The sequence below is a fragment of the Nylanderia fulva genome, unplaced genomic scaffold (genome assembly GCF_048542155.1).
Source record: "Nylanderia fulva isolate GAGA-0341 unplaced genomic scaffold, ASM4854215v1 Scaffold9, whole genome shotgun sequence".
NCBI classification, from domain to species: Eukaryota; Metazoa; Arthropoda; class Insecta; order Hymenoptera; family Formicidae; genus Nylanderia; species Nylanderia fulva.
The window spans coordinates 6,148,428-6,171,882 of NW_028191026.1; the positions used below are offsets into that span (position 1 = coordinate 6,148,428).

A 23,455-nucleotide genomic window follows, 5' to 3' on the forward strand; every position below is an offset into this window, starting at 1 on the left:
CCTGTCTCTTTTATCGATTTCCTCTCATATGTATGACACAGAGAGGACAGACGCGCCGCTGTCTCGGGATATCTTGATCCGTCTCTCTGGTATTCGAGGATCCGCATCTGAATAACGTATTTGCAAGCTCTAAGGGCAAATCGCGATTTCTACGAAGCGGAGCCGAGAGAGACGACTAAATTCGGCTAGCCGGCTAAAAATTCAAATCGCCTGAATGCTAAGCATCCGGGCGCTTATCTGCTCGCCAGACTGCGGAATTAAGATCGATATGCGGGATCGTTCCGTCTGGCAGGGGTCCGTCGCTCGCGTTTCTTGCAGGGTTCCACGGTAATGTCGGTCGAGGAGTTACAACGCCGTCTGGCGCCGTCGAAAGCAGCATCTCGGAACGTGAAGGAAATTCCTCAACCCGCCCGCTTCTTCTTCCGCCTGCATTTTTTATGTCTTATATTTATGCAATATTTATCAGCGCGAAATTTTCCGCCCCCGTATATATACACAAGACATTGTATATATAACGACCCGGAGCACGGAAACGGCGAAATCTTCGTCCTCGGAGTTATACAATATGAATCGCGATCGATATAACGAGAATTATATTCTTCGGATTTGTGTGTAGCCCGGGAAAATTTGACTTTCACTTCAACAAAATTGGAATCTAGCTGAATTTTTATTTCGATGATCTAATGAAATCCTCTGAAAAGTACCTTTAATTTCAGTCAGGGTGTTTTTTTTTTTTTTTTTTTTTTATGAGGGGGTATAAGTAAGCGCGAAAAATTTGAGGGGGTAATTCTTTGTCGAAAACTAAGCAGGGTTTCTTATATAAACATACATAAAAATTAAGTTTTTATTTTTTTTTTTAATATTAATAAATATCCTTTTTATTAGGGAAAAATATCCCACCAAGTTTTATTTTTTTAATTTGAGAAAAAATTTCCCTGAAAAGAAAAATTGTAATCTAGCTGAATTTTTATTTCGATGATCTAATGAAATCCTGAAAAGTACCCTTAATTTCAGCCAGGGCGTTTTTTTATGAGGGGGTAAAATTGAGTTTTTTGCCATTATCTCAAAAATTATCAATTTTTCAAGAAAAATAGTTATCACCAAAATTATAGTTCATCAAATTCTCTACAAAAAAGGTCGGTATACTTTTTTCGTGTTAATTAATCGTTTCGATAATATAGAGCGAATTAAGTCTGAAAGAAAATTATTAGAAATGCAATTTTACCGCACGTTTTACTCAAAAACGATTAGTTGTACGAAAGAAAGTATAATAATCTTTTTTGTAGAGAATTTTATGAGCTACAATTTTCATAATAACTATTTTTCTCGAAAAATTGATGGTTTTCGAGATAATGGCAAAAAAACTAAAAAAACGCCCTAGTTGAAATTGAGGATACTTTTCAGGATTTCAGGATTTAGAACATCGAAATAAAGGTCTCCACAAAAATTTAGCTTAATTATATAATAATTTTGAAGGTTTGCTCTTTTCAAGTCTAATTTTATTGAACTTTCAATGTATAGGGTGTATCGAAATAAGTGCGAAGACTTTTAGATGATTCTTTGTCGAAAATTCAGGGGGATTATTTCTCAAATTAAAAAAATAAAACTTGATGGGATATTTTTCACTAATAAAAAGGATATTTATTAATATTAAAAAAAAAATAAAAACTTAATTTTTATGTATGTTTATATAAAATATTTATATAAGAAACCCTCCTTAGTTTTCGACAAAGAATCACCTCCTAAAATTTTTCGCACTTACTCGTACACCCTGTACATTTCTTTCATAAATATAGTTGAAGTATCAAAGTGCGATGATAAAAAATGTAAAAATATCGTTAAATAATAAAGGAAGAAGAGAAGAGATGCAGAGTTAAATTTCTTAAATATTTACACACATTTTATGGATTTTGTACGATTTTAATAACAAAGAGTTCTCTCTCCATTTTTTTTATTTTGCTTATTTCACGCGCCCTTGATTCACGTCATCCAAAAAATGTGTGAAAAAAAGTCTCTTTGTTACACACACACGCACACACGCACACACACTACACACAAACACACACACACACACACACACACACATATATATATATATATATATATATATATATAACTAATAGTGCTACAATGTGCGCTTCTCTCTTTCGCGGAAGCATCCTAACCGTAATCCACTCCAGAGTTGTCAGAAATTTGAGAACGTTACAGAGTTATTCATCCATAAATGGAGAGCCAAATGCGAGCGATCTATTGTAATTACCATCCGCCTGTGCACTCCGAACTTCCGGTTAATCCACTCGGCGGCGATCATTTCATCAAATGGTTTTCGAATATCGATTGGTGCTCATTTTGCAGAATATAAAATCGACACGTTTGCCGGCCGGCTATATACCCGATTGCCGTATAATAGACCTCGTCTCCCTAATACGGCGCGCGCCCGTATACGCGCTTCCTGCATTTTAATGCACATAATTAAATGCAAAAATTGTCCGAGCGAGCGACGGGTAGCAAAAAAGAAGGGCAGCGAATTAATCGACAGCGTCACTTCAACAGGTCGTCATCCTCGTTTCCCATTTAAATCGCGCTCAATCAATTACGCACGTTCGACATCTTTTTTCCGCCGACTCGACTTCTCGGCCAATTTGCAAACTCGCTTGATATGAAACAACGATTATTTACGCCGATACACGGCGAGAGCCGCGTCTGCAAATACGCAAGGATGCATTTAATCGGGAGTGCTCGCCCTTTCCAAAAAGTTTCTTCTTCCCCCGATGCTGATCCTGTTACCCGAGAGCCAGAGGATTAAGCACGATACACGGACGATTGCCTTACACGATCACCAAGTAACTTTCACGTTATCGTCTCATCCACTGGCCGTTTATCCTCTGCAACGTAGGTCGGCCAAAGAAGAGAGAGAAGCTCCGGTTAGGTCGGAGCCAGTCAAGAAAGCGAGAAAGCTACCCGAGTTGCGGAAACTCCCGAGTGTGAAGGAAACTCTTTAATGTTTTCCGCGCGTTCTTTCGTTCCTCCGTTTGGCCGAGAAATTTATTTAATCGACGCAACGACTAACGAAATTCCGAACACTCGAAAAGAGGAGAGGAATCCGCGAGAATCCACGCTCTCGTTCGTGGATGCATATTGGCTTTCGCAATCACTTTAGACGCCCCGTTTCTCCTTCTACCTCGGATATGTTTCCTCGAGCAAAGAGAGAACCTGTTTACCGGAGTCTTAATAATGCCCGAGAACGCGTCATCAAATATGGAGGGAATACAGGATGATGTATCGGGAATATTTTTTCCTTTACGTATTTTTAAGCCAAACGGAGATTCGAAGTGACCTTTCAGATAAGTGTGTTGGACTCCGCGTAAAGGAAAAAATGGAATATCGGAAACGAGGCCAAGATAATTCCGAAAACATTATTGAATTTGCGGAATTTATTTTATCTCGATCGTGTCTTCCTTTTTTTTCTCTTTCTCGCTTCATTCTCTTCGCACCGCGAAATAAAAAAAAAAACTGGAGCGTATATATTCTATATTCCAAGAGTGGCGAAAATTTGCATTATAAGACTATTCTATCTAAGCGCAGGAAGAGAGATCTTGCCGATAACTTTCGCAAATGTGAAAGAGATTCTATGATATCGCGACCTGTATATCTCACGGCAACGAGAAACTATGCGAAACACTCTTCCACCTGCTTTATGTTACGTGTAACTATGCGAAGAGCGCGACGAAGACGCGACTCTGATTCGATCCTCGAATAACGTTTGCGCCAATATTATGTTTCTGCACGGTTAACAGAATTTCCATTCTCTTTAGAGTCAGAAAATCGTTCATAAGGCTTGTAGTTGGTAGAATCTCTGTGTGTGTACAATCTTTAGTTCTTCGAAAAAAAGTTATCAAAGGATCTATACAGGGTGTCCCAAAATTACCGGACACGCTGTTAATAGAGAAATTCTTCATTTTTCCTCAGCAAAAATAAAAATAAAGGATTTTCGCAAACTAAGAACCTTGAAACGTGGAAATAAAATATTAACAAAATCACATTCTTCAATGAATTTCAAGTAGAGTTTACATTAGTAGAATTTTAATTTAAGGCTTACAATTAGTTACAAAGATATATGCATGACGGCAAAAATTGAGAACATACAAAAAATGATGACCTCCCTCGACATTTTTGCTGAGCAAAAATCGTCTCCAAATAATCTTAGAAATATCCTTATTAATAGAGTGTTCGATAATTTCGTTACACCTTGTATAGGGAAAGATTTTTCTTTTTTTATGATTTTTTTACTAAGACTATTTATATAGCACGGCCATCCTATTACCGTTCAAGATTAAAGCGCGCGAAGACGCGATGGGCAGTCTGAAAAATGTCGGAATCTCTCAAGTAGAAAGCGAAATTATTCACGTTTAAAATTCCACGGCGGACAAATTCGTCGCTTCGAACCCGTCCGGGTCGTATTAAAAGAGCCGCCCGCGTTATTTGGACAAGGGACCCGCGAAAAATGGAAGAGCGGTAAGAAAGCGTAAGGTAGATGGAAAGTCGAAAAACCGCAAAAGTCTATCAGAGAACCGAAGAGGATTTGCCCGGAATTCGCCGACGATCGAAATGACCGTGCCGACGACTCCTTTCGACACTAAAGAACTGCGCCCGCGTAATTCAAGGAACAACCGCGAAAGCTCTATCGTCCCTAAAAAAAAACTGAAGAATAAGAGACCGGAGTGAGCGGAAAAAAAACGTTCGTTTTAATTTTCAAAAATTTTTTGGAGATTCTAAATGCCTCGATAAAATATCATTTTGCACACTCTTTTCTTTTTGTTGGTTGAATAAAATAATAAATGCGCTTTTCTACGATTAAAGCAAAAAATTTTTTTAATTCTTAAAGGAATGCTGCCGTAGTTCTGTTTTACCGACTTTAAGTTAGGTTAGGTTTCTTATGTAATATACATACATAATTAATTCAAGTACGAATCTTTTGATACAGGCTTTTAATCTCGTTTTCATTACTACTGTATTATTCTTTCATGTCGTCTCTATTGGGAGCGTCATATTTTGTGCACAAATAAACTGCGGAACTTTTGTATTAAACAAGTATTGTTATGAGCTGATGCAAGAGGCCGATAAAGAACTGTAATTTTTTAACTTTTATTGTTTTTTTATACAAAATTACAGCGCTTCCCGTTCATTATTATCACTACTTTAATTGTGGAGAAGAATTTTTCAATCTGTATAGCCGATAAAAAGAAAAGCCCTTGAACTCAAAGTCAGTAAAACAGACATGATCAGCATCCCCTCAACATGAATAAAACCGGTAGAGTCCGCGCTTTGTTTCTTTATGTACTTTAATCGTGAAAAAGCATTTATTTTTCTATCGAACCAATAAAAAGAAAAGGGTGTGCAAAAATTACATTTTATCTATACGGCGTTTAGGATCCCCAAAGCTGGATTGCGGGGAACAAAAAAAAATAATGTAAAAGTCAATCAAGAGAAGGAAGAGCGCGGGATTCGGAATTTTACTTCTGTTTAGTTCTGTTTTACCGACTTTAAGTTAGGTTAAGTTTCTTATGTAATATACATACATAATTAATTCAAGTACGAATCTTTTAATACAGGCTTTTAATCTCGTTTTGATTACTACTGTATTATTCTTTCATGTCGTCTCTATTGGGAGCGTCATATTTTGTGCACAAATAAACTGCGGAACTTTTGTATTAAACAAGTATTGTTATGAGCTGATGCAAGAGGCCGATAAAGAACTGTAATTTTTTAACTTTTATTGTTTTTTTATACGAAATTACAGCGCTTCCCGTTCATTATTATCACTACTTTAATTGTGGAGAAGAATTTTTCAATCTGTATAGCCGATAAAAAGAAAAGCCCTTGAACTCAAAGTCAGTAAAACAGACATGATCAGCATCTCCTCAACATGAATAAAACCGGTAGAGTCCGCGCTTTGTTTCTTTATGTACTTTAATCGTGAAAAAGCATTTATTTTTCTATCGAACCAATAAAAAGAAAAGGGTGTGCAAAAATTACATTTTATCTATACGGCGTTTAGGATCCCCAAAGCTGGATTGCGGGGAACAAAAAAAATAATGTAAAAGTCAATCGAGAGAAGGAAGAGCGCGGAATTTTACTTTACGGCGTCCGGTTGGATCCGTATATCCAGCGGTAGTGGAAATAACTCGCTCTCCCTCCCTTCTTCCGGTGTTAAATTACTGCCCTTATTTGGACAAGTACGCGAAAGATCCTCCGCGCGCGGATGCGAGAGACCGGGGGGATTTAACGCCGGGATCCCGTTACCGGGACAAAGGATTAAAGCCCGATGCACGGACGATCACCAACTAACTTTCGCCTTATCCTCCCATTTCCCGTTTCTCGCCGCAAGCTCACCCGGCACTCGGCGGCCCAAGCAACGCGGCGGCAGGGGCGAGAAACCTGTCAAGTGCAATAACTCGAAATGCGAGAGAAATTCTTTCACTACCGAGGGGCCAGACGCTCCTTTCCTTCGTGCGCGCGCGAGTGGCTGCACGAAACGCCATTCCTCTTACCCTTTTTATGCCTTTTTCAACGTAACGCGTACGGGAAGCCCATTACGCCGCTGTGCGAACGAGTTGATGTCGAGTTCTCGCTTCTCTTCTAGCTCGAATAAGGAATAATGCTCATCCCGAGATTTTGCCGGGTACATATATATATATATATATATATATATATGTGTGTGTATCGCGCGCAAAACACACAGCTTCAGAATCATCAAAATGTAAACTAATTATACACTCATTAGCATAACGTTGTTTACCCCATTCGCGATTTATCTCGAAAATGATATGGCATTATGATGGAAACAATCGTATTGTACTCGAATCGCTCTCGAGATATTGTTCGGCTCGTAATTTAAAGCTGTGTCGATTTGCAATACGTATATACTATGTATGCGAAAAATTGCAGCTCGATAATGTAACAGATACTACACGGGATATAATGACAAAACGTCATTCAAGCGTGAGCACCGAGGTTCGCATCGACGGTATCTAATTTCAATCCAGGGAGAGAAAAACCAAGTAGATTTGATTTATAAATAAAATATACAGGGTGTCCCAGACTCACCAGTTAATGGGAGATTCCTCGGGTGATTCGAAGACGATTTTTCCTCGGCGTAAGTCGAGGAAGAGAGTCATCATTCTTTACGTTACACTGTAAAAAAAAAAAAAATAAAATAAGTACAATTATATAAAATTTATTATATAAAAAATATGTATAAAATACGTATAAATAATATTATATAAAAAATATGTATAAATAATATATGCAAATTATAGAAAAATACGCAGAAAGAATTTTCTCTTCGAATTCACCCTGAAAATCATAGTAATCGTGAAACAATATTAGAAGAATTTTATAAGAGTTTCTACGATGAAAATTCACCACAATAAGATATAAAATACAATCGATTTTACTATGATTTAAACTCTTATAAAATTTTCTCCGTCTCCACCTGAAATTACCCGAGTTTTGTAAATATTTTATTCCTACAAGACTAGTTTGCGAGAAAACCTTTCTTTTCAATCGCAAATTATTGGTCCCTCGACATTATCGCCGAGGAAAAAATCGAATCATCCGAGGGATCTCCCTGTTAACAGGTACACAAGTGTCCGGGACACTCTGTACATCTCTCTCGCATATTCTTTCTGGCCGAATTGTCATCGGGGGTGGATCCGGGCGTAGACGGAGGACTACTAATACTCCTTACACCCTCGGCCCGACAATGGAGCGATGTCGTAGCGGGAATTTTCGGATTTATGGCGTATATAGGAGCATATTCCATACGGTGGCATCCAAGAAGCGTACGTACGCTCCCGCAATTCCACCATAAATTCGAAAATCTCGAGAGTCGCGCCGCAGGATACTCCCCAGAGGGATCGCCGGTCGATCCTATTACCGGGCCACAGGATTAAGCCCGATGTACGGAAGATCGCTCCGGACGATCGCCAACTAACTTCCGCGTTATCCTCTCGTCCGCCGGCCGTTTTTCCCCGATGTCGCGGCGCGGTGGGATGCGACGAAGCGAGGTGGTGCTCGGCTGGTTCGAAAGGGATGGACCACTCTCTCTCTCTCTCTCTTCCTCCTCCTCCGAGCGGAGCGTATTTCGCCAATTTCGTTAGCGCCCGCATGGACGCGCGAGCGCGCGCTCCCACTCTCTTCCATACACGTATATACATGTATGAAACGCACCACCGTACGTAGAGAATGCACCCCCAAGAGAGAGAGAAAGGTGGTTGAAGGGAGAAAGAGAGAGATAGAGAGAGAGACGGAAGATTTTGCAGCGATCATCGACTTGGAGAACGGCGCAGTCGCCCAGGAACCAACTCGAACTCACTCTCACCCACGAACCTTCTCCGGCTAGTTCCATCCTTCTCGCGCTACGCCAGGTGGTCTTTCACCCTCTCCTCGAGCACCACCATCGGCACAACCACCACCACCATCGCCGCCACCACCACCACTACCACCACCACCAGCACCACTGGAGTCGGCAATAGTACCAGCGGCAGCGGCAGCAGCACCAGCAGTAGCAGTAGCAGCAGCAGCAGCAGCAGCAGCACTGCCGTGGCCTACCACCTCCTCGGACTCCGTCGCATCTCTCTTTCTCTCTCTCTCCCTCTCTATCCCTCTTTCTCTCTCCGGTCCGGTCTCTCTTCCTCTATCAATCTCTCTCCCTTTCTCGTCCACGTCTCGCCTACCACCAGTCACGACCCTCTATCGCGCGCGCCTCGGCGCCTCTGTCCTCCTCCGGTGCCAATGCCGCAGTACCGACTGCTTTCCGCGGAAGGTGGAAACCCGTGTAACACGAGCGTATATAGATTTTCAATTAGTCAAGGGGCGGCAGCATAGGAAATTATGTGTCGCGTGTCACCGCGAGCCGCCGCGAATACTTGAAGCGCGCGCCTTCCTGTCGTCCTCGATTGAAATTTGGGTTCCGCGCGGCGAAGCCGCGCGCGTTTTCCCGTTCCTCGGGATCTCGATCGATCGATCTCTGTGATCCAAGGGGGAAAAAGGAGTTTTGAGTGTTTGTAATCAACGTTTGTGGACTTACGTATATGTATGTATACGAGTGGGAGCGATGAGACGATGATGACTCGTCGTTCCGAGTTAAAAGATAGGTCAATCTTCCGGTTGCCATATCGCGCCGCGCCGCGTTAAGCGCATCATCACCGTCGGATTATCCCCGACGAGATCTCGGAGAACCAGAGGGAATCACTCGCGGGTGAGCGAGGATGCTGCGCGCGGCCTTCGTCGTCCTATTGCCACGGCTCCTCGTATTGTCGTCGCTGCTCATCCATTCAGGTACGAAGGGAGATCCTTGTTAGACTATGTATAGGTATACATTGGCCGCAACACTTGGCAACTGACGGATTTCTCGCGTCAACTGTGGATATTTTAAAGAGAACGTTGCGCTTGGATAAGCGTATATTATAGGATTGAATAAAGTGGGGTTGCAGGTTTTCATAGAAACGTCGAAACAATTTTCAAAGACGCGCACAACTATATTTGGAACTCGCGAAGCCAAGCGTAACGTCACTTTGCGATAGAGTTGCTCCAAAATTAATTCAACGAATTATTGAATTATGAATATTAAAACGGAAATTAAAAAAGAGAGAAATCTGTCCGAACTGACGTCGTTAAACGTCGAAATGACGGATGCTTGATGTTTGGGTTCTAAATATTTGTTTACGTGCCTTTTAAAATTGTTTCGACGGACCCGTCGCTCCTATTAATCTGCACCATTCTCCCTCTACAGAGTTCAACGTTAAGACGTCATTTTGCGATAGGGTTACTCCAAAATTAATTCAACGAATTACCTCAAGAATTATTTAATTATGAAAATTGGAGAAACATTAAAAAAGAGAAATCTAAAGTTCCAAGTAGCAAACTGATGTCATTAAACGTCAAAATGACGGATGCTTGCTGTCTGGGTTCTAAATATTTTTTACGTGCCTTCTAAAATTGTTTCGACGGATCCGTCGCTCCTATAAAAATCTGCATCATTCTCCCTCTATAGATTTCAACGTTAAGACAAATGTTAAATGACGTCATTTTGACGTCGAATGACGTCATTTTGCGATAGAGTTACTCCAAAATCAATTCAACGAATTACCTCAAGAATTATTTGATTATGAAAATTAGAGAAACATTAAAAAAGAGAAATCTAAAGTTCCAAGTAGCAAACTGATGTCATTAAACGTCAAAATGACGGATGCTTGCTATCTGGGTTCTAAATATTTTTTACGTGCCTTCTAAAATTGTTTCGACGGATCCGTCGCTCCTATAAAAATCTGCACCATTCTCCCTCTATAGATTTCAACGTTAAGACAAATGTTAAATGACGTCATTTTGACGTCGAATGACGTCATTTTGCGATAGAGTTACTCCAAAATCAATTTAACGAATTACCTCAAGAATTATTTAATTATGAAAATTAGAGAAAAATTAAAAAGAGAAATCTAAAGTTCCAAGTAGCAAACTGACGTCATTAAACGTCAAAATGACGGATGCTTGCTATCTGGGTTCTAAATATTTTTTACGTGCCTTCTAAAATTGTTTCGACGGATTCGTCGCTCCTGTAAAAATCTACACCATTCTGTCTCTATAGATTTTCCAATGTTAAGACGTTAAAATAATACCATTTTGACGTTTACTGACGTCAGTTCACTACTTAGGACTTTAAAGTTCTCCTGTTTAACGTTTGTTTAATTTCCACAATTAAATAATTCTTTCTCCAATTCGTCAAATTAATTTAGGAGCAACTCTCCAACGTTATAGAAACAAAAAGTGCGATTATTACTGCAAATCAGTCGTCGTGGTGCGACAAATAACGAAATCCATCTGCATGAACGAACAGCGTTTATAAGAGATATCAAAATCCATTTTTCGACACGCGTGCCGAGAATATTTCGACTGCTCTGTCCAAGTTCAATAAAAGTGTGCATGAATCGGCGCTGATTTGCGAATTAAACGGTGGCCCGGTCGGAAAAATGATCGGGCTATATTTCGCAAGGTGCACAGTCGGCCGATGAGTTTCACATTATATGATAAGCGAATTAGTAAATTAACGAACCCGCTAATACCGGACGCGAATTTCGCAATTATCCCCAAATCGTCCGATTAAATCGCCGACAAAGAGGGAAAAGGGGGATTCTGGAGGGATGATATCGTGTATCGCGTGCTACATATATACATAAACCTATATGTAGGCATATATATATATATACAGAATGTATCGTATATCGACAAATGCATACCTGCTCTTTGCTCGTCTAGCTCGCTCGCTCGCTCGCGCGACAAAATGCAACGTGACACGAGAGGAATAAAAAGAATACAAACTAGACGAATAAAAGCTAGTACCTCCCTATACCTACCTATCTACACAAAACGTCATGCATTTATGTATATCCATGCAAAGCGCCGAGAATAACAATCGCGTACGAAAATAACGGATATCTTCGATCGCGCGATAAACAGAAATTTGCGAATATCTATATACATATATATTTTCGGGATAATTCAATTATGTTCCCCGCCGAATGTTATTGGTCGACGATTCGAGAAATATCGAGAAATCAAACGAAATTTAATCGAGAACGCGGCTGTGTGCGGATTTGCATAAAGAACAGCTCCCCGCGAGTTATTTTCGTTAAGCTCGAATAAATTGAAATAACACGATCGCCCGAAAGAAAACGCCGAAATTTTTCGCCCCTTCCCATTCCATAGATCGAGTTTTTCTTTTTACCGAGCATTATATCGTCCGCGATGTTTCGCTTCGAAATTAGTTTCGCCCAATTCAATCATTCTCCGCTATCGAAAAAGAAACGCATTTTTTTTTTGCGCAGGAACGGAAGAAAAGGACAAAGGAAAGTTTTTGAATTTCAAGTTCGTACATGATTAAAATATAGTTCAGTAAAATTAGACTTCAAAAAAATTATTTTTGTGGAGACCTTTATTTCGATGTTCTAATGAAATCCTGAAAAGTATTCTTAATTTCAGCCAACGCGTTCTTTTATGAGGGATAAATTTTAGTTTCTTGCCATTATCTCGAAAACTATCAATTTTTCGAGAAAATAAGTTATTATAAAAATTATAGTTCATAAGATTCCTTACAAAAAAGGTCATTATACTCTTTTCGTGGAATTAATCGTTTCGAAGATATAGAGCGAATTAAGTCTGAAAGAAAAATAGTATTATATGTGACTAACTATTGCAACTTTACCGCACGTTTTACTCAATAAACGATTAGTTGTACGAAAAAAAGTATAATGACCTTTTTTGTAGAGAATTTTATGAGCTACAATTTTCATAATAACTATTTTTCTCGAAAAATTGATAGTTTTCGAGATAATGGCAAAAAACTAAAATTTACCCTCTTTTTACCTCCCATAAAAAACGCTCAGGTTGGAATTAAGGGTACTTTTCATGATTTCATTAGGACATCGAAATAAAGATCTCCACAAAAATTGAACTTGATTATAATTTTCTTGAAGTTTTACCCTTTTCAAGTCTAATTTTGGAGTAATATTTGATTACAATCCGCGGGCCGTCTTTTTACCCACGAAATAATTTAAGTAATGGCGAGTTTGCGGAGGACATAACTACTATTTGCGAATTGGCGGAGATAATGGAAAGGTAGGCGGGCAGTGAGCAAACCGTTGTCGTTTGGGAATTGCCCCTTCAACCTCGCCGTACATATCGATCGACGTAAACAATACTCCGAGATTCGTCGTTTCGAGAAATTATCGCGAAAGTCCCTCGCGGGGATTTTCCTTTTTGGCCTACCGTTCGTCGAACCCGGGAACCTTTCGTCCTAATCATCGGCCGAAATTAGATTTAACCTCGTTTTTCTCTCCAGAGTGATTTATTTTTGACGAAACTCTCGCGCGTAAAGATCTCGCAGACTTGGAATTGAATTAAAAATCGATTGAGACAAATATAGGATAGATATACCTAGATATGCAGAATGTATTTAAATAAGTGCAAAAAATTTTAGATGATTCTTCGTTGAAAATTAAGAAGGGTTTCTTATATAAACATACACTTTTATATCCTTCCCCGAGGAGTTATACTTTTCTAAAGAGGAAGGTAAGAATTAAGTTTTAATTTTTTGCTTTAAAAACTATTGATTTTACGAAAGAAAATAAAAGACAAAAAATTTTCTAAAGAAATCAAACTTTTTAACGCATATTTTTAGATGATCATATTCCGTTAAATAGTTTTGAAAAAATTAAATAGGGGTTGTTCGTATCATCCTCTTATAACGCTGATACAGAAAGATCAAAACAATATTAATAAATATCTTTTTTATTAGTGGAAAATGTTCAAGTTTCATTTTTTTAATTGTCTGAAATTTGAGAAAAAAATAAGGGAGGGATATAAAAGTACCGAGACAATTTTTCCTCAACAAAAATGTCGAGATCATTATTTTTGCCATCGTGTATCTTCGTAATTAAGCCTTCAATTACAATTCTATTTAAGTAAACTCTACATAAAATTAATAAAAGAAAGTGATTTTGTTAACATTTTATTTCCACAAGGCTTAGTTTGCGAAAAATCTCATATTCTCAAACGCTTATATCTCGAAAATTATTGATGTCTCGCCTTTTTCGTGAAGGAAAAATCGTCTTAAAATGCATTCAGGAATATATTTCCAGGACATCGGGTTGTTTTGAACACCCTGTATGTTTATATAAGAAACCCCCCCAATTTCCGACAAAATACTATCTCCTAAATTTTTCTCATCTAATTAAAAAGGGTTTCTTATATAAACATAAACTTTTATATCCTTTCCTGTAGAGTTACACTCTTTTTAAAAAGGGAGGTAAAAATTAAGTCTTAATTTTTTCCTTAAAAACTATTGATTTTAAAAAATTTTTAGATAATTGTATTCTGTTGAATAGTTTTGATAAAAAATTAAATAGGAAATTGTTAGTATCATCCCCTTCTAACATTGATACAGGAGGATGAAAAAATATTAATAAATATCCTTTTTATAAATGCAAAAAATATCCATCAAAATTTCATTTTTTTAATTTGTCTGAAATTTGAGAAAAAAATTAAAGAGGGATAAGAAAACCCCCTTAATTTTCGACAAAGGCTTATCTAAATTTTTTCGCACTTATTTAGATGTACCCTGCAAATTTAGTGTAAAATAAAAGACAAAAAATTTCTAAAGGACTCAAACTTTTTAACGCATTTTTAGATGATTATATTCCGTTAAATAGTTTTGATAAAAATTAAATAGGAAATTGTCAGTATCATCCCCTTCTAACATTGATACAGGATAAAAAAATATTAATAAATATCCTTTTTATAAGTGGAAAATATTCAAAGTTCCATTTTTTTAATTTGTCTGAAAATTGAGAAAAAAATTAAAGGGATAAGAAAACCCCCTTAATTTTCGACGAAGGATCATCCAAATGTTTTCGCGCTTATTTTGACGCACCCTGCAAATTTAGTGTAAAATAAAAGACAAAAAATTTCTAAAGAACTCAAACTTTTTAACGCATTTTTAGATGATTATATTCCGTTGAATAGTTTTGATAAAAATTAAATAGGAAATTGTCAGTATCATCCCCTTCTAACATTGATACAGGATAAAAAAATATTAATAAATATCCTTTTTATAAGTGGAAAATATTCAAAGTTCCATTTTTTTAATTTGTCTGAAATTTGAGAAAAAAATTAAAGAGGGATAAGAAAACCCCCTTAATTTTCGACGAAGGATCATCCAAATGTTTTCGCGCTTATTTTGACGCACCCTGCAAATTTAGTGTAAAATAAAAGACAAAAAATTTCTAAAGGACTCAAACTTTTTAACGCATTTTTAGATGATTATATTCCGTTGAATAGTTTTGATAAAAATTAAATAGAAAATTGTCAGTATCATCCCCTTCTAACATTGATACAGGATTAAAAAATATTAATAAATATCCTTTTTATAAGTAAAAAATATTCAAAGTTCCATTTTTTTAATTTGTCTGAAATTTGAGAAAAAAATTAAAGAGGGATAAGAAAACCCCCTTAATTTTCGACGAAGGATCATCCAAATGTTTTCGCGCGTATTTTGACGCACCCTGCAAATTTAGTGTCGAGGCGGCGAATTTGCGGCGAGAGTAACTAACCGTTTGCGAATCGAGTCGAGGGCGGGGGATAATGGGACGATCGACAGCTTCAAACAGCGATTATCGTTCGGAAATTACCCCCTTCGCAATTGTATATATCTCAGCGGAATGAACCCACGCGATTTAGCGCGTCTTATACCTGAGGTAAGGGCCGGCCGGCCCGTTAAATGCGCACTGTCACGTGACGTTCGTATAAGGGTAATTAAGATTTCTGAGAACGTCGCCTCTCGTCTACCCCCGGTTATTTATAACCCGGCCAATTACCGTATCTCGCCTTATTTGTCTTGCCGCGATACGCAGCCCCAAGATTTTATTATTTTCAAGCGCGCAATTGCTCAGAGAGAGTCTCGCGAAATTATTATTACTATTATTATTATTATTATTATATTATTAATATTATTATTATTATTATTATATTATTATCATCATCGCGTGTTTGCAGGAATTAACATATCGCTGCTGCACACATCTTTCGTTAATATGCGGTTATCGGATGACCCGGGCATATTTGTACAAATGTTTTCGACTCATTATCTATTCCAGAATTTACATATCGGATATTCGCGAGAGAAATTTCTCGTTTCCTTCAGAGATCTATATTTGAAAGAAGAAAAACTCGGATAAATCCAAGTTGATACGAAGAATATAAAATGTAACCCTGTTAAAGACACAAGTATAAATATATATCGATATTCTGATTATTTTGCGGGTCGAATTTTATTATAAAAAATTTTATTCGTATATACAAGGTGTCCCAGAACTGGCAGGAAAGTTTTTAATGGCAGATTCCTGGTATCATTCGGAAACGATTTTTCCTCGCCGAAAATGTCGAGACACCAATAATTTTCGAATTATAAGCAGTTGAAAATAGAAACCTTCTTGCACTGAACAAAAAGATATTGATTTCAAATAAATATCTATTTCCATAGTGACATTAACTCCATTTGTTTGAAACTAATAATATTGATTTGCCATGAAAAAATACTTATTTGATATAAAAAATTCTTTTTCAAAACAGATAAATATTTATTTGTTATATACACATTTATTTGAAATCACTTGCTTTTTTCAGTGTGGAAATTAAATATTAACAGAACTACATTCTTCAGTTAATTTTAGATAGAGTTTGCTTTAATAGAATTTTAATATAATATTGTTATGTATCTTTATAATAAAATTATTAATTATTTTATAAAATTATTATTTTATTATAACGCTTAGTTTCTACACTGAAAAAAGCAAGTGATTTCAAATAAATGTGTATATAAATAAATTTTGTTATGTATCTTTATAATAAAATTCTTATTTTATTATAAAGATACATCACAAAAATTGGGAACATGTTAAAAATGGTGGCCTCTTTCAACATTTTCACTAAGGAAAAATCGTCTCCAAATGATCCCAGGAATCTGCCATTAAAATCTTGCGCCAGTTCTGGGACTCCCTGTATATGTAGATATGGAACATAAATACTTGACCCGCAATAACAGGATATCAGTTATTCATTATGACCTGAAATTCTTAATTTCGGACACCACCGAAATCCCAAACGACGAATCGAATATTTATATAGTTGAACCCTTGTATCCCTCTCCACCGGAGTCCTCTTTCTTTCGTGAAATTCGCGTAACAGCGAGCCTAAAATAACAGAGATAGGCGAAAAAAAAATAACGCGCATTTGCATCCTGGCCAACAAGCGTCACGAATTATTCAAAGTATTTCATACCACGAGGCGAATCGCGAAAATTTCATTCGCAGCGACGCGGGTGAAGGCATAAAGGGGCAAAAAAAAAAAAGAAAAAGAAAGAAAACAGCACCGATCTCGTTGCAGAGAGGCGCCTGCTTTAGAGAATCAAAAAATAAGATTGATTTTTGAAACTTTTTTTTGAACAACTTTACAGCGAATCATTCCGAAACTTTTAGGCACCTATTATTAAATATTTACAAGTTTCTTTAGGTAAAAATATATGGATTGTAAAATTACATTGTCGATGAACCCTTAACATTAATAAAAAAATTAATTTAAACAATGTTTTGCATAAATAAAATGTTCCTGAAAATCGTACTATTTCGTTCTAACCATATTGTCAATTTTCTACTTTTTTCTTATTTTATTAGTGCATCGCCGATATAATTTCCTAAATAATAAGAAAATTTTTGGTTTTTTAATTTCAAACGAGATTTGGAGAATGTTCGCAAATTTGCAATTTTAGCGGTGAAACTGAAGATTTTTATAGAGCTGTACAGACTATATTTTTAACTAAAAAAAATGTTATGTTTATATTTAGTAAAAAAAAATTTATATAAAAATCTCAAAAAACTTTTAGCTTTCTGAAGCAAACGGCCCTCTCAAACTCACGTAAAAAATAGAGCTCTATACAGACTATATTTTTAACTAAATACATTTTTTTGTTTATATTTAATAAAAAAAAATGTATATAAAAAAATTCTCAAAAAACTTTCAGCTTTCTAAAGCAGGCGACCTCCTTAAACTCACGTAAAAAATAGAGCTCTATACAGACCATATTTTTAATTAAATAAATTTTTTTGTTTATATTTAATAAAAAAAATGTATATAAAAAAAAGACCATATTTTTAACTAAATAAATTTTTTTATTTATATTTAATAAGAAAAATGTATATAAAAAAATTCTCAAAAAAACACCCTACTTTCAGCTTTCTAAAGCAGGCGGTGCCCTCAAACTCGCGTAAAAAAATGTCGCCGATATATCGATGAGAGAAGAGGATTCGACAATTAGAGAGCTTAAATTCTCGCTAACGTTATATATCCCTATCCCACTTTTCTACCCTCCAGGAAGCGACGACGACGACGGCGGCACTTAGCCATCGACCGGTCAACGGTGCGGACCCGATTTCAAAGTTAAATCGAGTTTGAACTTTGAACCGCGATCGCGGCACTGGAACCAAAACCCAGATGGCGAAGTACGCCGGCTACGAGAAGAGCAAGAGAGAGAGAGAGAGAGAGAGTTAACGCTCGCTATCGCGGCTCGCCACGCCAGTCGAAACCGAAAGAACACGACTTCTCGCTTATCGTCGTCACTTTCGCGGATGGCGGTTTTCCGTCGACGACGAGGAGGACGTTTTCCAATCGGAACTCACGACGTCGACGTCGTGTAAAGCACAATCTGCGCGACGAAATCTCGCTCTTATATATAGACGAGGAAGCCAGTTTCGGGAAACTGTATTACAATGGATCGTTAACTCAAGTAGGATAATTGGCTCAATTTCCGATAAAACCCGATAAAACAGCGGCTACCCCGAGCACTCGCTCGATATATATGGCCTCGTTTAAATAAAACAATACCACGCACATCGCGACCCCAAACCAGCCCTCTCTACGCATTTTCCCGCGGTTTTTACCTCTAGTTTTTTCTCCCGCTACTCCCGTTCGGCAAATCTCTATGCAAAACAGTAATCAAAGATACTACTTTTTTTTATCGCGCGCGACGTCGCGCATAATTTAATATATAAAAGCACCCCGGCTAACTTAATTACGCTCGGACGAGATTTATTAGCTTGTCACGGGAGTCCCGTCATAGCTCGCGCGAGATCTGACGTTTTCCGGGATACGCGAAACTTTGTAACTTTGTACGCGAGGATATAAAAATAGAATGCATTGATTCATGAGAGTGCTGCATAAATTTTACAATTTTATAGGCGAAAGAGAGAAGAGGGATACGAAGAGCTTCTATGAAATACTGCAATCTTAAGGTTCGCGCGCGATCGAATTTACAAGACGAGAATAATTGATTAAATAATTTTTCATTACAAAAATAATTCTGATCTTGTACAACATTCATCATGATTAACTTTCATAACCGTCATTAATGCGCAAAATTCAATCAGCCGGAACGAAGTTTCTCCTTCCCTCTGACTTTCCATCTATTTTACGCTCATTTTATCCGAAAGACGGCGTGCAAATCGATGACAAGATACCAGAGAGAGAGACGGAGGAATTTTGTTTAAATAATTGTCTCATAATCTCGAATCTCCGTGGTACGTGATCGCGCACGTCCTCTCGTCATTGCCGGAAGATAACTAAGAGCGCCTGGTTATTTTTTTATTCGCATATGTATAACACGCATGCGCACTCGCGCACTATTTCGCATTTTAGAGCGTGACGCGTCGTTAAAATAAACAGAATCACTTGTCAGAATAATTTTGCTTATCACTCTCTTTGCATGCGCCACGCGCAGATTTATGATATGAGTAAATAAAAAAAAATAAAATAAATGCGATAAGTTTAGGAATATAAGAGGCACATATCGAATGCGTTTTTCGCAGTCGTATATACTTTGTCAGCAATTCGGCGCTTAAAGAGATGATGATTAGGTCTGTTTTATCGGCAAATATTATTGTCATTTAACTCTTTGTTAGTTATACAGAATGAAAAATCCTTTACTGGAATTAAGGTATTCTTAATAACAAATCTGGGCTATTATATGTGCATATAAAAAGAAACAAGAATGTTGAATAATTACAGTTTTCTTATCGTTTAGGTTAAGTTGACCATCAGCAATTCGGCGCTTAAAGGAATGCTGGTTAGATCTGTTTTATCGACAAATATTATTGATATTTAACTCTTTATTGATACAAAATGAAAAATCCTTTACTAGAATTAAAGTATTCATAATAATAAATCTGGGCTATTATATGTGTTTATAAAAAAAACCAAGAAAGTTAAATAATTACAGTTTTCTTATCGTTTAGGTTAAGTTTACCCAATGCAAAAGACAAATGGAAAAACTATAATTATTTAGCTTTCTTGTTTTTTATGTATACAGATATGTAGTAGTTCAGATTTGTTATTATGAATACTCAAATTTTAGTAAAGAATTTTTCATTTTGTGCAGCCAATAAAGAGTTAAATGAAAATAATATTTGTCGATAAAACAGACCTAGTCCAGCATCCCTTTAATGCTTGATGACTGCATTTTTCGCGCCCCCGACGCGCGTGCATTTTTCTAGTTTCCGGAACTTATTTTACGACCGGGACAATTTGCCTCCAGAAGGCAATAAATTCTTTTATCTGTCCGGCTGTACTCTGCCACATCCTATGCTCTTTCGGTCGTGCAATCTCGTTCTCTCTCTCTCTCTCTCTCTCTCTGTCTCTCTTCCCCCTAACGTTACCTCTTTATTTCATATTATTTGAGAGCGCGGAAAACGCGAAAAAATATTGTGATACTCCAGATAAGGAGCGCATGTACCGTTTAACGCGCCCATTTGCCCGTATGATTAACACTCTGGCGTTCACGTGTCCCCACGCGAGCATACTTTTTCTGCTCTTTGTGATATGCAAACACATAATTTTATAGCCGCTCAGTACCGCTGTTCCAGCTCTCGCGGTCGTATTCTGAATTATGATTTAAATTATTTAACACCGACGCGCACGCACACACGTACGGACGGGAATTTTTATCGAGCGCGCCAGTAAAATGAGAAATAAAATAATAATCGAGCCCTCAAAGTATATACTTGATCTTTGCGAAATTTTAGAGAAAAAAATTCTACAAATTATTTATAACGCGCATAACAACATGCGAGCGTTTTTTTTTTTTTGTTATTCTCGTTTATTCTTTAACAAGCGGAGAATTCGAAAATAGAAAAAAAAGTATTTATGCACTCGGCGGTAATAATGCACTAGTTTAGCAAAACTTATTTGAAACCCGACAAGATGATGTTTCTTTCGATTTTTTTAGTTATTTTAAACCATAATGGATGGTTGCAAAAAATGGCTTTTTTGCGATATTTGAGTTTTTTTTATAAAAAAAAGATTAACGCGTTAATCTCGAATTTCGGGAAGATGTCATGAATAAAATGCATTTTTAAAATTTTCGATTGATATCTTACTTTTTAGCCATGTTATGAGAAATTAAAGCTACTTTTTATAGAAACGAGTTCTCATATCAGAAGTAGAGTTCAACTTTTTTATAACATTGCTAAAAGCAAGATATCAAAATAAAAAAAAGAAAAGGAGGTTGAACAATACATTCGTGACATCTAATCAGAATTTCCAAATAACGTTAACCTTTTTTACAAAAAAAAATATCAAATATCGCAAAAAAGCCATTTATTGCATATTGAACTTCAATTATTTCGGACGCCTGACGTGCTGATAAAAATTGGCTCGCAGCATCGTTTTTTCAGCATGCAAAAATCTATAAGAAAACCTTTAAAATGATGAAAAAAAATTTTTCTTGCAAACTAGTGTGATCAATTCGTTTTATTCGTCCGCAACTCGTCAGGACGATTCATTGATTCGCGGACAGCGAGCGAAACATTTGCACGGCTCATATATATAACTCGTTCCCTTTCGCGAGCCATTAATTACTACACGCGAAGCAAATCTATCGGAAAGCATTATCATCGCGGCACGTCAAAATTATGTACTTACATCGAGGGAACCCCGCGGGGCCTTCGCACCGTGATTAATTACGGCAACTCGATCGTTTTATCACTTTTTCCGCTCGTCGCGAAGCATTATACCGTGTAACGTTATATACGAAGCGTTACGGATTCGACGAAACGGCGTAATTATGCCTTTTCTTCCTTTTATTTTTTTCGCTCCGCGCGCTCGGATAATTTCTCGAGTTTCTCTCCTTTATCTGACTTTTCTATTTCCCCGTTCCCGTTCGTCTTAATAACGTTTGCTCGCGACTTATGGTACCTATACACATCTACCGTTGTTGTATTCCTATAAAGAGTGTCCCAGAATTGGCAGTAAACCTGTTAATGGCAGATTTCTGGAATCGCATTTAGAAACGATTTTTCCTCAGAAAATGACCAATAATTGCGAGTCAAAATAAAGGATTTTTCGTAAAGTCTTGTAGAAATTAAATATTAATATGCCACATTTTTCAATTAATTTTAAGTAGAGTTTAATAGAATTGTAGCCGACCATGTTGAAATCGTGACGTCAGAAACATATGCTAAAAATTCTGCATGCCATTTTCATGCATCAGCTCATAACAATATTTATTTAATACAAAAATTCTGCAGTTTATTTGCACACAAAATATGACGCACTCAATAGAGATGACATGAAAGAATAATACAAAAGTAATGAAAATGAGATTAAAAGCCTATATCAAAAGATTCGTACTTGAATTAATTATGTATGTATATTTGCGTGCGAAATCGAGGCATAAAACAGCAAAAATTAGTTGCTGGATAGCGCTTCCCATTCATAAATATCAGTACTTTCATTGTGGAGGATTTTTCAATCTGTATATTCAATGAAAAGTGAACCTGACTTAACTTAAAGTCGGTAAAACAGAACAACGACGGCATCCTCTTAAGAGAATGCTGACCATGACTGTTTTATCGACTTTGAGTTGAAGGGCTTTTCTTCTTACTGGCTATACAGATTGAAAAATCCTTCTCCACAATTAAAATACTGATAATAATGAACGGGGAACGCTGTAATTTCATATAAAAAAATAATAAAAGTGAAAAAATTACAGTTTTTTATCGGCCTCTTGCATCAGCTCATAAAAATACTTATTTAATACAAAAGTTCTGCAGTTTATTTGCGCACAAAATATGGCGCGCCCAATAGAGATGACATGAAGAAATAATGCAGAAGTAATAAAAATGAGATTAAAAGGCTGTATCAAAAGATTCGTACTTGAATTAATTATGTATGTATATTTGCGTGCGGAATCGATGTCAAGGCATAAAACAACAAAAATGAGTTGCTGGACAGCTCTGCCCATTCATTATTATCAGTACTTTCATTGTGAAGGATTTTTCAATCTGTATATTCAATAAAAAGTGAACCTAACCTAATTTAAAGTCGATAAAACAGAACAATGGCATAATTATGAAGATATACAAAAATTACACAAAAATTGGGAACACGCAAAACATCGTCTCCTAATGACTCCAGGAATGGCATGAACAGATGATTCGCGAATTTGAGGACACCTTGTATAACGAACATTCACGAATCACGGAAGAACTTTAACGGACCCTCTCGGACGAGCCCTTATTACACGGGAAATTCCAATATTTGTGCGCTTGAGGAGGAAAAACAGGAGGACGATCCGAGCCATCGAAGCTATCATAGCGCAAGCAGATAAAATAATAAACCGACAAACAACGGATCGCTCGCTCTCCTCCCTTCCCTCCCTCTTTTTCCCGCATGAGATTCAATACACATCGGATTTTCTCCTGTCTCTGTATAGATAGAGATCGCGCAGCGAATTTAATTTGTAAATATATAGCTGCAGAACAGTCCCGGTCGCGCACGCACACACACCGGATAT

The 23,455-nt window shown here is 37.0% G+C and overlaps 2 protein-coding genes across 3 annotated transcripts in view; one reads left to right on the plus strand and one right to left on the minus strand.

Moving 5' to 3' along the window:
- The window catches only part of LOC114929992 (uncharacterized), a 312,459-nt gene that overhangs the window by 250,429 nt on the left and 38,575 nt on the right, over positions 1 to 23,455 (minus strand). Inside the window, exon 1 of one of the 2 annotated variants that reach the window (XM_085489770.1) lies at positions 7,108 to 7,174. The exons of the other annotated variant lie outside the window; for it this stretch is intronic. The gene's annotated coding sequence lies outside the window, so the exon portion shown is untranslated. Of the gene's footprint in view, positions 1 to 7,107; positions 7,175 to 23,455 lie in introns of those variants that run through there. 2 annotated transcript variants of the gene reach the window in all.
- LOC114928767 (uncharacterized) overlaps positions 8,559 to 23,455 on the plus strand; it is a 49,090-nt gene continuing 34,193 nt past the window's right edge. The window contains exon 1 of the mRNA XM_029300113.2: positions 8,559 to 9,342. Within this exon, the coding sequence (XP_029155946.1) occupies positions 9,273 to 9,342 (70 nt within the window). The 5' untranslated portion in view covers positions 8,559 to 9,272. The remainder of the gene's footprint in view (positions 9,343 to 23,455) is intronic.